The sequence below is a fragment of the Pristiophorus japonicus genome, unplaced genomic scaffold (genome assembly GCF_044704955.1).
Source record: "Pristiophorus japonicus isolate sPriJap1 unplaced genomic scaffold, sPriJap1.hap1 HAP1_SCAFFOLD_793, whole genome shotgun sequence".
Taxonomy (NCBI): domain Eukaryota; kingdom Metazoa; phylum Chordata; class Chondrichthyes; family Pristiophoridae; genus Pristiophorus; species Pristiophorus japonicus.
Window position 1 is genome coordinate 177,091 of NW_027254711.1, and position 12,100 is coordinate 189,190.

Sequence of the window (12,100 nt, forward strand, 5' to 3'; positions counted from 1 at the left end):
GGAAAAGGGGAGGTGCAACGAGACCTGGGTGTCATGGTACATCAGTCATTGAAAGTTGGCATGCAGGTACAGCAGGCGGTGAAGAAGGCAAATGGTATGTTGGCCTTCATAGCGAGGGGATTTGAGTACAGGGGCAGGGAGATCTTACTGCACTTGTACAGGGCCTTGGTGAGGCCTCACCTGGAGTATTGTGTACAGTTTTGGTCTCCTAATCTGAGGAAGGACGTTCTTGCTATTGAGGGAGTGCAGCGAAGGTTCACCAGACTGATTCCCGGGATGGCAGGACTGACATATGAAGAAAGACTGGATCGACTAGGCTTATATTCACTGGAATTTAGAAGAATGAGAGGGGATCTCATGGAAACATATAAAATACTGACGGGACGGGACAGGTTAGATGCAGGAAGAATGTTCCCGATGTTGGGGAAGTCCAGAACCAGGGGTCACAGTCTAAGGATAAGGGGTAAGCCATTTAGGACCGAGATGAGGAGAAACTTCTTCACCCAGAGAGTGGTGAACCTGTGGAATTCTCTACCGCAGAGAGTTGTTGAGGCCAGTTCATGAGAGATATTCAAAAGGGAGTTAGATGTGGCCCTTACAGCTAAAGAGGTCAGGGGGGTACGGAGAGAAAGCAGGAAAGGGGGACTGAGGGAATGATCAGCCATGATCTTATTGAATGGTGGTGCAGGCTCGAGGGGCCGAATGGCCCACTCCTGCACCTATTTTCTATGTTTCTATGTATTCCATTCCATTCCATATTCCATATTCCGTTCCTGCTCCCTGTACAGGAGCTCAGTCCCACATAACAGGTGTGAGATCGGGCTAACTTAGCACGAGGCCCGAAGATGGAGCCTGGGTCCTTTGTGTGTGTGTGTGTGTGTGTGTGTGTGTGTGTGTGTACGCCACTTCGCATCCCTAATTGCCCCTTCAGCAGGTGAGAGTAAACCACCTTCTTGAACGGCTGCAGTCCGTCTGGTGAAGCTATGTCTTGACGTAAGAACATCGGAAATAGGAACAGGAGTCGGCCATTCAATGAGATCACGGCTGATCTTTGATCTCAACTCCACTGTCCTGCCCTGTCCCCATAATCCCTTGATTCCCTTAATAACCAATGACAACCCTACCCCAGACCCTCTTTTCCTTCCCCAGTTCTGGGTGGTGTCCAGCAATCTGGCTGGACACTGGGAAGATTTGGGACCATCTCGCCATGCCTCCCCCCACCCATACGATGGACAATTCCCATCCCCACCATTTCCGGCAATCACAATACCGATGAGCTCCGCATCAGCCAGACTTACAGCGGCCTGTAGGTGATCGTGTGAGCACGTGCGCGATTCCAGGCCGGAGCCCCCTCTGTGCGTTAGAGGCACAACGCAAGCTCACACCCGGTCTGGGACAGTGTAGAGGGAGCTTTACTCTGTATCTAGTCCCCTGTACCTGCCCTGGGAGTGTTTGATGGGACAGTGTAGAGGGAGCTTTACTCTGTATCTAACCCCCTGTACCTGCCCTGGGAGTGTTTGATGGGACAGTGTAGAGGGAGCTTTACTCTGTATCTAGCCACCTGTATCTGCCCTGGGAGTGTTTGATGGGACAGTGTAGAGAGAGCTTTACTCTGTATCTAACCCCCTGTACCTGCCCTGGGAGTGTTTGATGGGACAGTGTAGAGGGAGCTTTACTCTGTATCTAACCCCGTGCTGTACCTGCCCTGGGAGTGTTTGATGGGACAGTGTAGAGGGAGCTTTACTCTGTATCTAACCCCCTGTACCTGCCCTGGGAGTGTTTGATGGGACAGTGTAGAGAGAGCTTTACTCTGTATCTAACCCCCTGTACCTGCCCTGGGAGTGTTTGATGGGACAGTGTAGAGGGAGCTTTACTCTGTATCTAGTCCCCTGTACCTGCCCTGGGAGTGTTTGATGGGACAGTGTAGAGGGAGCTTTACTCTGTATCTAACCCCCTGTACCTGCCCTGGGAGTGTTTGATGGGACAGTGTAGAGGGAGCTTTACTCTGTATCTAGCCACCTGTATCTGCCCTGGGAGTGTTTGATGGGACAGTGTAGAGAGAGCTTTACTCTGTATCTAACCCCCTGTACCTGCCCTGGGAGTGTTTGATGGGACAGTGTAGAGGGAGCTTTACTCTGTATCTAACCCCGTGTTGTACCTGCCCTGGGAGTGTTTGATGGGACAGTGTAGAGGAAGCTTTACTCTATATCTAACCCCGTGCTGTACCTGCCCTGGGAGTGTTTGATGGGACAGTGTAGAGGGAGCTTTACTCTGTATCTAAACCCGTGCTGTACCTGCCCTGGGAGTGTTTGATGGGACAGTGTAGAGGGAGCTTTACTCTGTATCTAACCCCGTGCTGTACCTGCCCTGGGAGTGTTTGATGGGACAGTGTAGAGGGAGCTTTACTCTGTATCTAACCCCCTGTACCTGCCCTGGGAGTGTTTGATGGGACAGTGTAGAGGGAGCTTTACTCTGTATCTAACACCGTGCTGTGCCTGCCCTGGGAGTGTTTGATGGGACAGTGTAGAGGGAGCTTTACTCTGTATCTAAACCCGTGCTGTACCTGCCCTGGGAGTGTTTGATGGGACAGTGTAGAGGGAGCTTTACTCTGTATCTAACCCCGTGCTGTACCTGCCCTGGGAGTGTTTGATGGGACAGTGTAGAGGGAGCTTTACTCTGTATCTAAACCCGTGCTGTACCTGCCCTGGGAGTGTTTGATGGGACAGTGTAGAGGGAGCTTTACTCTGTATCTAACCCCGTGCTGTACCTGCCCTGGGAGTGTTTGATGGGACAGTGTAGAGGGAGCTTTACTCTGTATCTAACCCCCTGTAACTGGCCTGGGAGTGTTTGATGGGACAGTGTAGAGGGAGCTTTACTCTGTATCTAACCCCCTGTACCTGCCCTGGGAGTGTTTGATGGGACAGTGTAGAGGGAGCTTTACTCTGTATCTAACCCCATGCTGTATCTGCCCTGGGAGTGTTTGATGGGACAGTGTAGAGGGAGCTTTACTCTGTATCTAACCCCGTGCTGTACCTGTCCTGGGAGAGTTTGATGGGACAGTGTAGAGGGAGCTTTACTCTGTATCTAACCCCGTGCTGTACCTGCCCTGGGAATGTTTGATGGGACAGTATAGAGGGAGCTTTACTCTGTATCTAACCCTGTGCTGTCCCTGCCCTGCGAGTGTTTGATGGGACAGTGTAGATGGAGCTTTACTCTGTATCTAACCCCCTGTACCTGCCCTGGGAGTGTTTGATGGGACAGTGTAGAGCGAGCTTTACTCTGTATCTAACCCCCTGTACCTGCCCTGGGAGTGTTTGATGGGACAGTGTAGAGGGAGCTTTACTCTGTATCTAACCCTGTGCTGTCCCTGCCCTGCGAGTGTTTGATGGGACAGTGTAGATGGAGCTTTACTCTGTATCTAACCCCCTGTACCTGCCCTGGGAGTGTTTGATGGGACAGTGTAGAGCGAGCTTTACTCTGTATCTAACCCCCTGTACCTGCCCTGGGAGTGTTTGATGGGACAGTGTAGAGGGAGCTTTACTCTGTATCTAACCCTGTGCTGTACCTGCCCTGTGTGCTCCCTCTCAGGAGTGTCTGAATACCTCAACACTGAGATCTCCACCTCCAAGCAGAAGAAGTTCAGCCTGGTGACCTTCATCGACACCCCAGGGCTTGTGGATGGAGACATGAAGTATCCCTTCGATGTGGATCAGGCTATCCTGTGGCTGGGTGAATATCGCTGTCCTTCTCAACCCTCCCTATCTCTGTAACCTCCTCCAGCCCCTACACCCCTCCCTATATCTGTAACCTCCTCCAGCCCCTACACCCCTCCCTATCTCTGTAACCTCCTCCAGCCCCTACAATCCCTCCCTATATCTGTAACCCCCTCCAGCCCCTACACCCCTCCCTATATCTGTAACCTCCTCCAGCCCCTACACCCCTCCCTATCTCTGTAACCTCCTCCAGCCCCTACAATCCCTCCCTATATCTGTAACCCCCTCCAGCCCCTACACCTCTCCCTATCTCTGTAACCTCCTCCAGCCCCTACACCCCTCCCTATCTCTGTAACCTCTTCCAGCCCCTACACCCCTCCCTATCTCTGTTAGCTCCTCCAGCCCCTACACCCCTCCCTATCTCTGTAACCCCTCCAGCCCCTACACCCCTCCCTATCTCTGTAACCTCCTCCAGCCCCTACACCCCTCCCTATCTCTGTAACCTCTTCCACCCCCTGCACCCCTCCCTATCTCTGTAACCCCCTACACCCCTCCCTATCTCTGTAACCTCCTGCAGCCCCTACACCCCTCCCTATCTCTGTAACCTCCTCCAGCCCCTACACCCCTCCCTATCTCTGTAACCTCCTCCAGCCCCCTACACCCCTCCCTATCTCTAACCTCCCACAATCCTCCACGATCTCTGTGCTCCTCTAACTCTGCCCTCTTGAGCATCCCCCGATTTCCATCGCTCCACCATCGGTGGCCGTGCCTTCAGCTGCCTGGGCCCCAAGCTCTGGAACTCCCTCCCTAAACCCTCCCCCCCCCCTCTCTCTCTCTCTCTCTCTCTCTCTCTCACCTCATTTTAGACGCTCCTGAAAACCTACCTCTTTTTTACCAAGCTTTTGGTCACCTGTCCTGGTATCTCCTCCTGTGGCTCCCTGTCAGATTTTGATTGCTAATTGCTCCTGTGAAGAACCTTATGACATATAATAGCTATATAAATACATGTTGCTATTATTTATTCATGCAAAGCTCCATCATAAATTCCTATGTAAACATGTAACGCCCTTGGCAGTCGTGTAAATGTACCGCGTTATGTATTTATGCAAACACTTTGCATTTCAAATTGTGGAGATTTAAATTAGGACACTGAGAAGTGTTGAGGAACACAGGGACCTGGGAGTGCAGGCCCACAGATCCCTGAAGGTAGCAGGCCAGGTGGATAAGGTGGTTAAGAAGGCATACGGAATACTTGCCTTTATTGGCCGAGGCACGGAATACAAGAGCAGGGAGGGCTATGCTTGAACTGGAGCAAACACTGGTTAGGCCACAGCTGGAGTACTGCGTGCAGTTCTGGTCACCACATCACAGGAAGGATGTGATCGCACTGGAGAGGGTGCAGAGGAGATTCACAAGAATGTTGCCGGGACTGGAGAATTTTGGCGACGAGGAAAGATTGGATAGGCTGGAGTTGTTTTCTTTGGTAACAGAGGAGGCTGAGGGGAGACCTGATTGAGGTGTAAAAAAAATTCTGAGGGGCCTGGATAGAGTGGATAGGAAGGGGGTGCTTGACAGGGTAGATGCAGAGAGGATGTTTCCACTGATGGGGGGAGACTAGAACTAGGGGGCATGGTCTTAGAATAAGGGGCCGCCCATTTAAAACTGAGATGAGGAGGAATTTCTTCTCTCAGAGGGTTGTAAATCTGTGGAATTCTCTGCCCCAGAGAGCTGTGGAGGCTGGGACATTGAATATATTTAAGGTGGAGATAGACAGATTTTTGGGCGATAAGGGAGTGAAGGGTTATGGGGGAGCGGGCGGGGAAGTGGAGCTGAGTCCATGATGGGATCAGCCCATGGTGGTATTAAATGGCGGAGCAGGCTCGAGGGGCCGAATGGCCGGCTCCTGCTCCTGTTGCTTGTGTTCGTGTGCAATGACCAACTGCTGCCCCTTCCTTCCCCCTTTCCACGCCGGTCCGCAGGGGAGCTGAGCGAGCTGGTGTTCGTCTTCTTTGACCCCATGGGCCAGGCACTGTGCAAGCGCACTCTCAACATCGTGGAGAGGCTCAACGAGACGCAAGGCGATAGAATCCGCTTCTACCTCAGCAAGGCCGACGAGGCGGGCTCTGAGAGCGACCGTCAGGTAGGGCGAACCCTCTGTCCGAATAGCCCCGTCCCTTCCTGCTCAAACCCTCATCCCTGCCCCCGTTACTGCCACACTTGACTGTTCCAACGCACTCCTGGCCGGCCTCCCACGTTCTACCCTCCGTAAACGAGAGGTGATCCAAAACTCGGCTGCCCCCGTGTCCTAACTCACACCCAGTCCCACTCACCCATCACCCCCTGTGCTCACTGACCCCGTGTCCTAACTCACACCCAGTCCCGCTCACCCATCACCCCCTGTGCTCACTGATCCCGTGTCCTAACTCACACCCAGTCCCACTCACCCATCACCCCCTGTGCTCACTGACCCCGTGTCCTAACTCACACCCAGTCCCGCTCACCCATCACCCCCTGTGCTCACTGATCCCGTGTCCTAACTCACACCCAGTCCCACTCACCCATCACCCCTGTGCTCACTGACCCGTGTCCTAACTCACACCCAGTCCCACTCACCCATCACCCCCTGTGCTCACTGACCCCGTGTCCTAACTCACACCCAGTCCCACTCACCCATCACCCCCTGTGCTCACTGACCCCGTGTCCTAACTCACACCCAGTCCCACTCACCCATCACCCCCTGTGCTCACTGACCCCGTGTCCTAACTCACACCCAGTCCCACTCACCCATCACCCCCTGTGCTCACTGACCCCGTGTCCTATCTCGTCCTGAGTCCCGCTCACCCATCACCCCCTGTGCTCACTGCCCCGTGTCCTAACTCACACCCAGTCCCACTCACCCATCACCCCCTGTGCTCACTGCCCCGTGTCCTAACTCACACCCAGTCCCACTCACCCATCACCCCCTGTGCTCACTGACCCCGTGTCCTAACTCACACCCAGTCCCACTCACCCATCACCCCCTGTGCTCAATGACCCCGTGTCCTAACTCACACCCAGTCCCACTCACCCATCACCCCCCGTGCTCACTGACCCGTGTCCTAACTCACACCGAGTCCCACTCACCCATCACCCCCTGTGCTCACTGACCCCGTGTCCTAACTCACACCCAGTCCCACTCACCCATCACCCCCTGTGCTCACTGCCCCGTGTCCTAACTCACACCCAGTCCCACTCACCCATCACCCCCTGTGCTCACTGACCCCGTGTCCTAACTCACACCCAGTCCCACTCACCCATCACCCCCTGTGCTCACTGCCCCCGTGTCCTAACTCACACCCAGTCCCACTCACCCATCACCCCCTGTGCTCACTGCCCCGTGTCCTAACTCACACCCAGTCCCACTCACCCATCACCCCCTGTGCTCACTGCCCCCGTGTCCTAACTCACACCCAGTCCCACTCACCCATCACCCCCTGTGCTCACTGCCCCGTGTCCTAACTCACACCCAGTCCCACTCACCCATCACCCCCTGTGCTCACTGCCCCCGTGTCCTAACTCACACCCAGTCCCACTCACCCATCACCCCCTGTGCTCGCTGCCCCGTGTCCTAACTCGCACCCAGTCCCACTCACCCATCATCCCCTGTGCTCGCTGCCCCCATGTCCTAACTCACACTCAGTCCCACTCACCCATCACCCCCTGTGCTCACTGACCCCGTGTCCTAACTCACACCGAGTCCCGCTCACCCATCACCCCCTTGTGCTCACTGCCCCTGTGTCCTAACTCACACCCAGTCCCACTCACCCATCACCCCCTGTGCTCACTGACCCCGTGTCCTAACTCACACCCAGTCCCACTCACCCATCACCCCCTGTGCTCACTGCCCCGTGTCCTAACTCACACCCAGTCCCGCTCACCCATCACCCCCTGTGCTCACTGACCCGTGTCCTAACTCACACCCAGTCCCACTCACCCATCACCCCCTGTGCTCACTGACCCCGTGTCCTAACTCACACCGAGTCCCGCTCACCCATCACCCCCTGTGCTCACTGACCCGTGTCCTAACTCACACCCAGTCCCACTCACCCATCACCCCCTGTGCTCACTGACCCCGTGTCCTAACTCACACCGAGTCCCGCTCACCCATCACCCTCTGTGTTCACTGACCTACATTGGCTTCCGGTTAAGCAATGCCTCGATTTATAAATTCTCATTCTTGCTATCAAATCACTCCATGGCCTCGCCCCTCCCTATCCCTGTAACCACCTCCAGCCCCAACAACCCTCCCTATCTCTGTAACCTCCTCCAGCCCCAACAACCCTCCCTATCTCTGTAACCTCCTCCAGCCCCTACACCCCTCCCTATCTGTAACCCCCAGCACCTACACCCCTCCCTATCTCTGTAACCTCCTCCAGACCCTACACCCCTCCCTATCTCTGTAACCTCCTCCAGCCCCTACACACCTCCCTATCTCTGTAACCTCCTCCAGCCCCTACACCCCTCCCTATCTCTGTAACCTCCTCCAACCCCTACACCCCTCCCTATCTGTAACCCCCAGCACCTACACCCCTCCCTATCTCTGTAACCTCCTCCAGCCCCTATACCCCTCCCTATCTCTGTAACCTCCTCCAGCCCCTATACCCCTCCCTATCTCTGTAACCCCCTCCAGCCCCTATACCCCTCCCTATCTCTGTAACCTCCTCCAGCCCCTACACCCCTCCCTATCTCTGTAATCTCCAGCTCCCCGAGATCTCTGTGCTCCTCTAATTCTGACCTCCTGACCATCCCTGATTATAATCGCTCCACCATCGGTGGCCGTGCCTTCTGTTGCCTGGGCCCCAAGCTCTGGAACTCCCTCCCTAAACCTGTTTACCCCACTCTCCTCTTTCGAGATGCTCCTTAAAACCTAGTCTTTGACCCAGCTTTTGATCACCTGTCCTAATTTCTCCTTCTGTGGCTCAGTGTCACATTGTTTTAGCTTGTAATACTGCTGTGAAGTGTCTTGGGATGTTTCACTATGTTAAAGGCACAAGCTGTTGTTATCCTCGTGTCGCCGCGTGTCTGTGTGTGTGTGTGGCCGCGTGTGTGTGTGGCCGCGTGTGTGTGTGGCCGCGTGTGTGTGTGGCCGCGTGTGTGTGTGTGGCCGCGTGTGTGTGTGTGGCCGCGTGTGTGTGTGTGGCCGCGTGTGTGTGTGTGGCCGCGTGTGTGTGTGTGGCCGCGTGTGTGTGTGTGGCCGCGTGTGTGTGTGTGGCCGCGTGTGTGTGTGTGGCCGCGTGTGTGTGTGTGGCCGCGTGTGTGTGTGTGGCCGCGTGTGTGTGTGTGGCCGCGTGTGTGTGTGTGGCCGCGTGTGTGTGTGTGGCCGCGTGTGTGTGTGTGGCCGCGTGTGTGTGTGTGGCCGCGTGTGTGTGTGTGGCCGCGTGTGTGTGTGGCCGCGTGTGTGTGTGGCCGCGTGTGTGTGTGTGTGGCCGCGTGTGTGTGTGTGTGTGGCCGCGTGTGTGTGTGTGTGTGGCCGCGTGTGTGTGGCCGCGTGTGTGTGTGTGTGTGGCCGCGTGTGTGTGTGTGTGTGGCCGCGTGTGTGTGTGTGTGTGGCCGCGTGTGTGTGTGTGTGTGTGTGGCCGCGTGTGTGTGTGTGTGTGTGGCCGCGTGTGTGTGTGTGTGTGTGGCCGCGTGTGCGTGTGTGTGTGTGGCCGCGTGTGCGTGTGTGTGTGTGGCCGCGTGTGTGTGTGTGTGTGTGTGTGTGGCCGCGTGTGTGTGTGTCGCCGCGTGTGTGTGTGTGTGTCGCTGTGCCCCCTTTCTCGCCCCCGTTCGTGTCTTTCTCTGGCAGAGCTTTGAGCGGGTATCTGACCTACCAGGGGAGCCCGGCCTTCCCTGCACGTTGTGAGGCGCCCTAGAACCCCGCCCCGCCAGTGCCCGGGGTGGGATTGGCTTGTTGTGTGCCGAGCGGCGTGGGCTATCCAGCTACTAACCCCTCCCTCTCTCTCACTCCACAGAGGGTGATGATGCAGATTGTCCAGGAGCTGTGCAAGAGGCCGGGACTCAACAAATGTGGATTCGACATGCCGACCATCTACATCCCACTGCCAAACAAGGTGAGACAGCCCTGGGCCCCTGCTCCCTCACCCCCTGCCCTCGGAGAGCAGGGCCTCCACCTGTCTACATCCCCCTCCCCCTGTCTACATCCCCCTCCGCCTGCCCCTGCCCTCGGAGAGCAGGGCCTCCCCCTGTCTACATCCCCCTCCCACTGTCTACATACCCCTCCCACTGTCTACATCCCCCTCCCCCTGTCTACATCCCCCTCCGCCTCCGCCTGCCCTCGGAGAGCAGGGCCTCCACCTGTCTACATCCCCCTCCCCCTGTCTACATCCCCCTCCGCCTCCGCCTGCCCTCGGAGAGCAGGGCCTCCCACTGTCTACATCCCCCTCCGCCTGCCCTCGGAGAGCAGGGCCTCCCCCTGTCTACATCCCCCTCCCACTGTCTACATCCCCCTCCGCCTCCGCCTGCCCTCGGAGAGCAGGGCCTCCCCCTGTCTACATCTCCCTGCCCCTGTCTACATCCCCCTCCCCCTGTCTACATCCCCCTCCCCCTGTCTACATCCCCCTCCCCCTGTCTACATCCCCCTCCCCCTGTCTACATCCCCCTCCCCCTGTCGACATCCCCCTCCCCCTGTCGACATCCCCCTCCCCCTGTCGACATCCCCCTCCCCCTGCCCCTGCCCTCGGAGAGCAGGACCTCCCACTGTCGATATCCCCCTCCCCCTGCGCCTGCCCTCGGAGAGCAGGACCTCCCACTGTCTACATCCCCCTCCCCCTCCGCCTGCCCTCGGAGAGCAGGGCCTCCCACTGTCTACATCCCCCTCCGCCTGCCCTCGGAGAGCAGGGCCTCCCACTGTCTACATCCCCCTCCCACTGTCTACATCCCCCTGCCCCTGCCCTCGGAGAGCAGGGCCTCCCACTGTCTACATCCCCCTGCCCCTGCCCTCGGAGAGCAGGGCCTCCCACTGTCTACATCCCCCTCCCACTGTCTACATCCCCCTGCCCCTGCCCTCGGAGAGCAGGACCTCCCACTGTCTACATCCCCCTCCGCCTGCCCTCGGAGAGCAGGGCCTCCCACTGTCTACATCCCCCTGCCCCTGCCCTCGGAGAGCAGGGCCTCCCACTGTCTACATCCCCCTCCGCCTGCCCTCGGAGAGCAGGGCCTCCCACTGTCTACAACTATTTTAAGTTGCACGTGTAAATCAAGTGCCCCCCCTCCCAATTAAAGGGGGCCACTAAAACCGACAAACTTAAACAAATTAAACTTTAGGCATCGATGGATCAAATTAGAATTTGTTTGCCGGGGGTGATGATGCACTCCAGTCCCTCCGGCGCCCACCTCTCGTGGAAGGTCACGAGCGTACCGGTGGACACCGCGTGCTCCATCTCCAGGGACACCCTGGCTCGGATGTAAGCGCGGAAGAGAGGCCGGCAGTCGGGCTGAACGACCCCCTCGACCGGCTGATGGCCCCACCTGGGCCGTGCCCAGGAGCAGGCCCCACGAGGAGGTCCTCGGGCCTACCCGCTCCTCTCCCCCTCCGCCCTCCTCTCTCGCTCACTCTCTCACTCTCTCGCTCTCTCGCCCTGCAGCCGAGTCGCTGTGTTAACCAAATCGAGGAGGTGTGTCGGACCATCGAGAAAACCATCAGCCAAACAGTGCAGAACACGCTGAACCAGCTGGAGAGGGACTGTGAGCTGATCGCCATCAGTGTCGACAACCGCCTAGAGCAGGACAAGTACGGCGCTCCCTCAGTACTGCCCCTCCGACAGTGCGGCACTCCCTCAGTACTGCCCCTCCGACAGTGCGGCACTCCCTCAGTACTGCCCCTCCGACAGTGCGGCGCTCCCTCAGTACTGCCCCTCCGACATTACGGCACTCCCTCAGTACTGCCCCTCCGACAGTGCGGCACTCCCTCAGTACTGCCCCTCCGACAGTGCGGGGCTCCCTCAGTACTGTCCCTCCGACAGTGCGGCACTCCCTCAGTACCGTCCCTCCGACAGTGCGGCACTCCCTCAGTACTGCCCCTCCGACAGTGCGGGGCTCCCTCGGTACTGCCCCTCCGACAGTGCGTCGCTCCCTCGGTACTGCCCCTCCGACAGTGCGGCGCTCCCTCAGTACTGCCCCTCCGACAGTGCGACACTCCCTCAGTACTGCCCCTCCGACAGTGCGGCACTCCCTCAGTACTGCCCCTCCGACAGTACGGCACTCCCTCAGTACTGCCCCTCCGAGAGTGCGGGGCTCCCTCAGTACTGCCCCTCCGACAGTGCGGCACTCCCTCAGTACTGCCCCTCTGACAGTGCGGGGCTCCCTCAGTACTGCCCCTCCGACAGTGCAGCACTCCCTCGGTACTGCCC

At 57.5% G+C, this 12,100-nt stretch overlaps 1 protein-coding gene across 1 annotated transcript in view; it reads left to right on the forward strand.

Annotated features, from left to right (window-relative positions):
• The window catches only part of LOC139257022 (EH domain-containing protein 4), a 40,064-nt gene that overhangs the window by 16,019 nt on the left and 11,945 nt on the right, over nucleotides 1-12,100 (forward strand). The window contains exons 5-8 of the mRNA XM_070874367.1: nucleotides 3,589-3,729; nucleotides 5,693-5,853; nucleotides 9,704-9,802; nucleotides 11,336-11,481. Of these exons, the coding sequence (XP_070730468.1) occupies nucleotides 3,589-3,729; nucleotides 5,693-5,853; nucleotides 9,704-9,802; nucleotides 11,336-11,481 (547 nt within the window). The remainder of the gene's footprint in view (nucleotides 1-3,588; nucleotides 3,730-5,692; nucleotides 5,854-9,703; nucleotides 9,803-11,335; nucleotides 11,482-12,100) is intronic.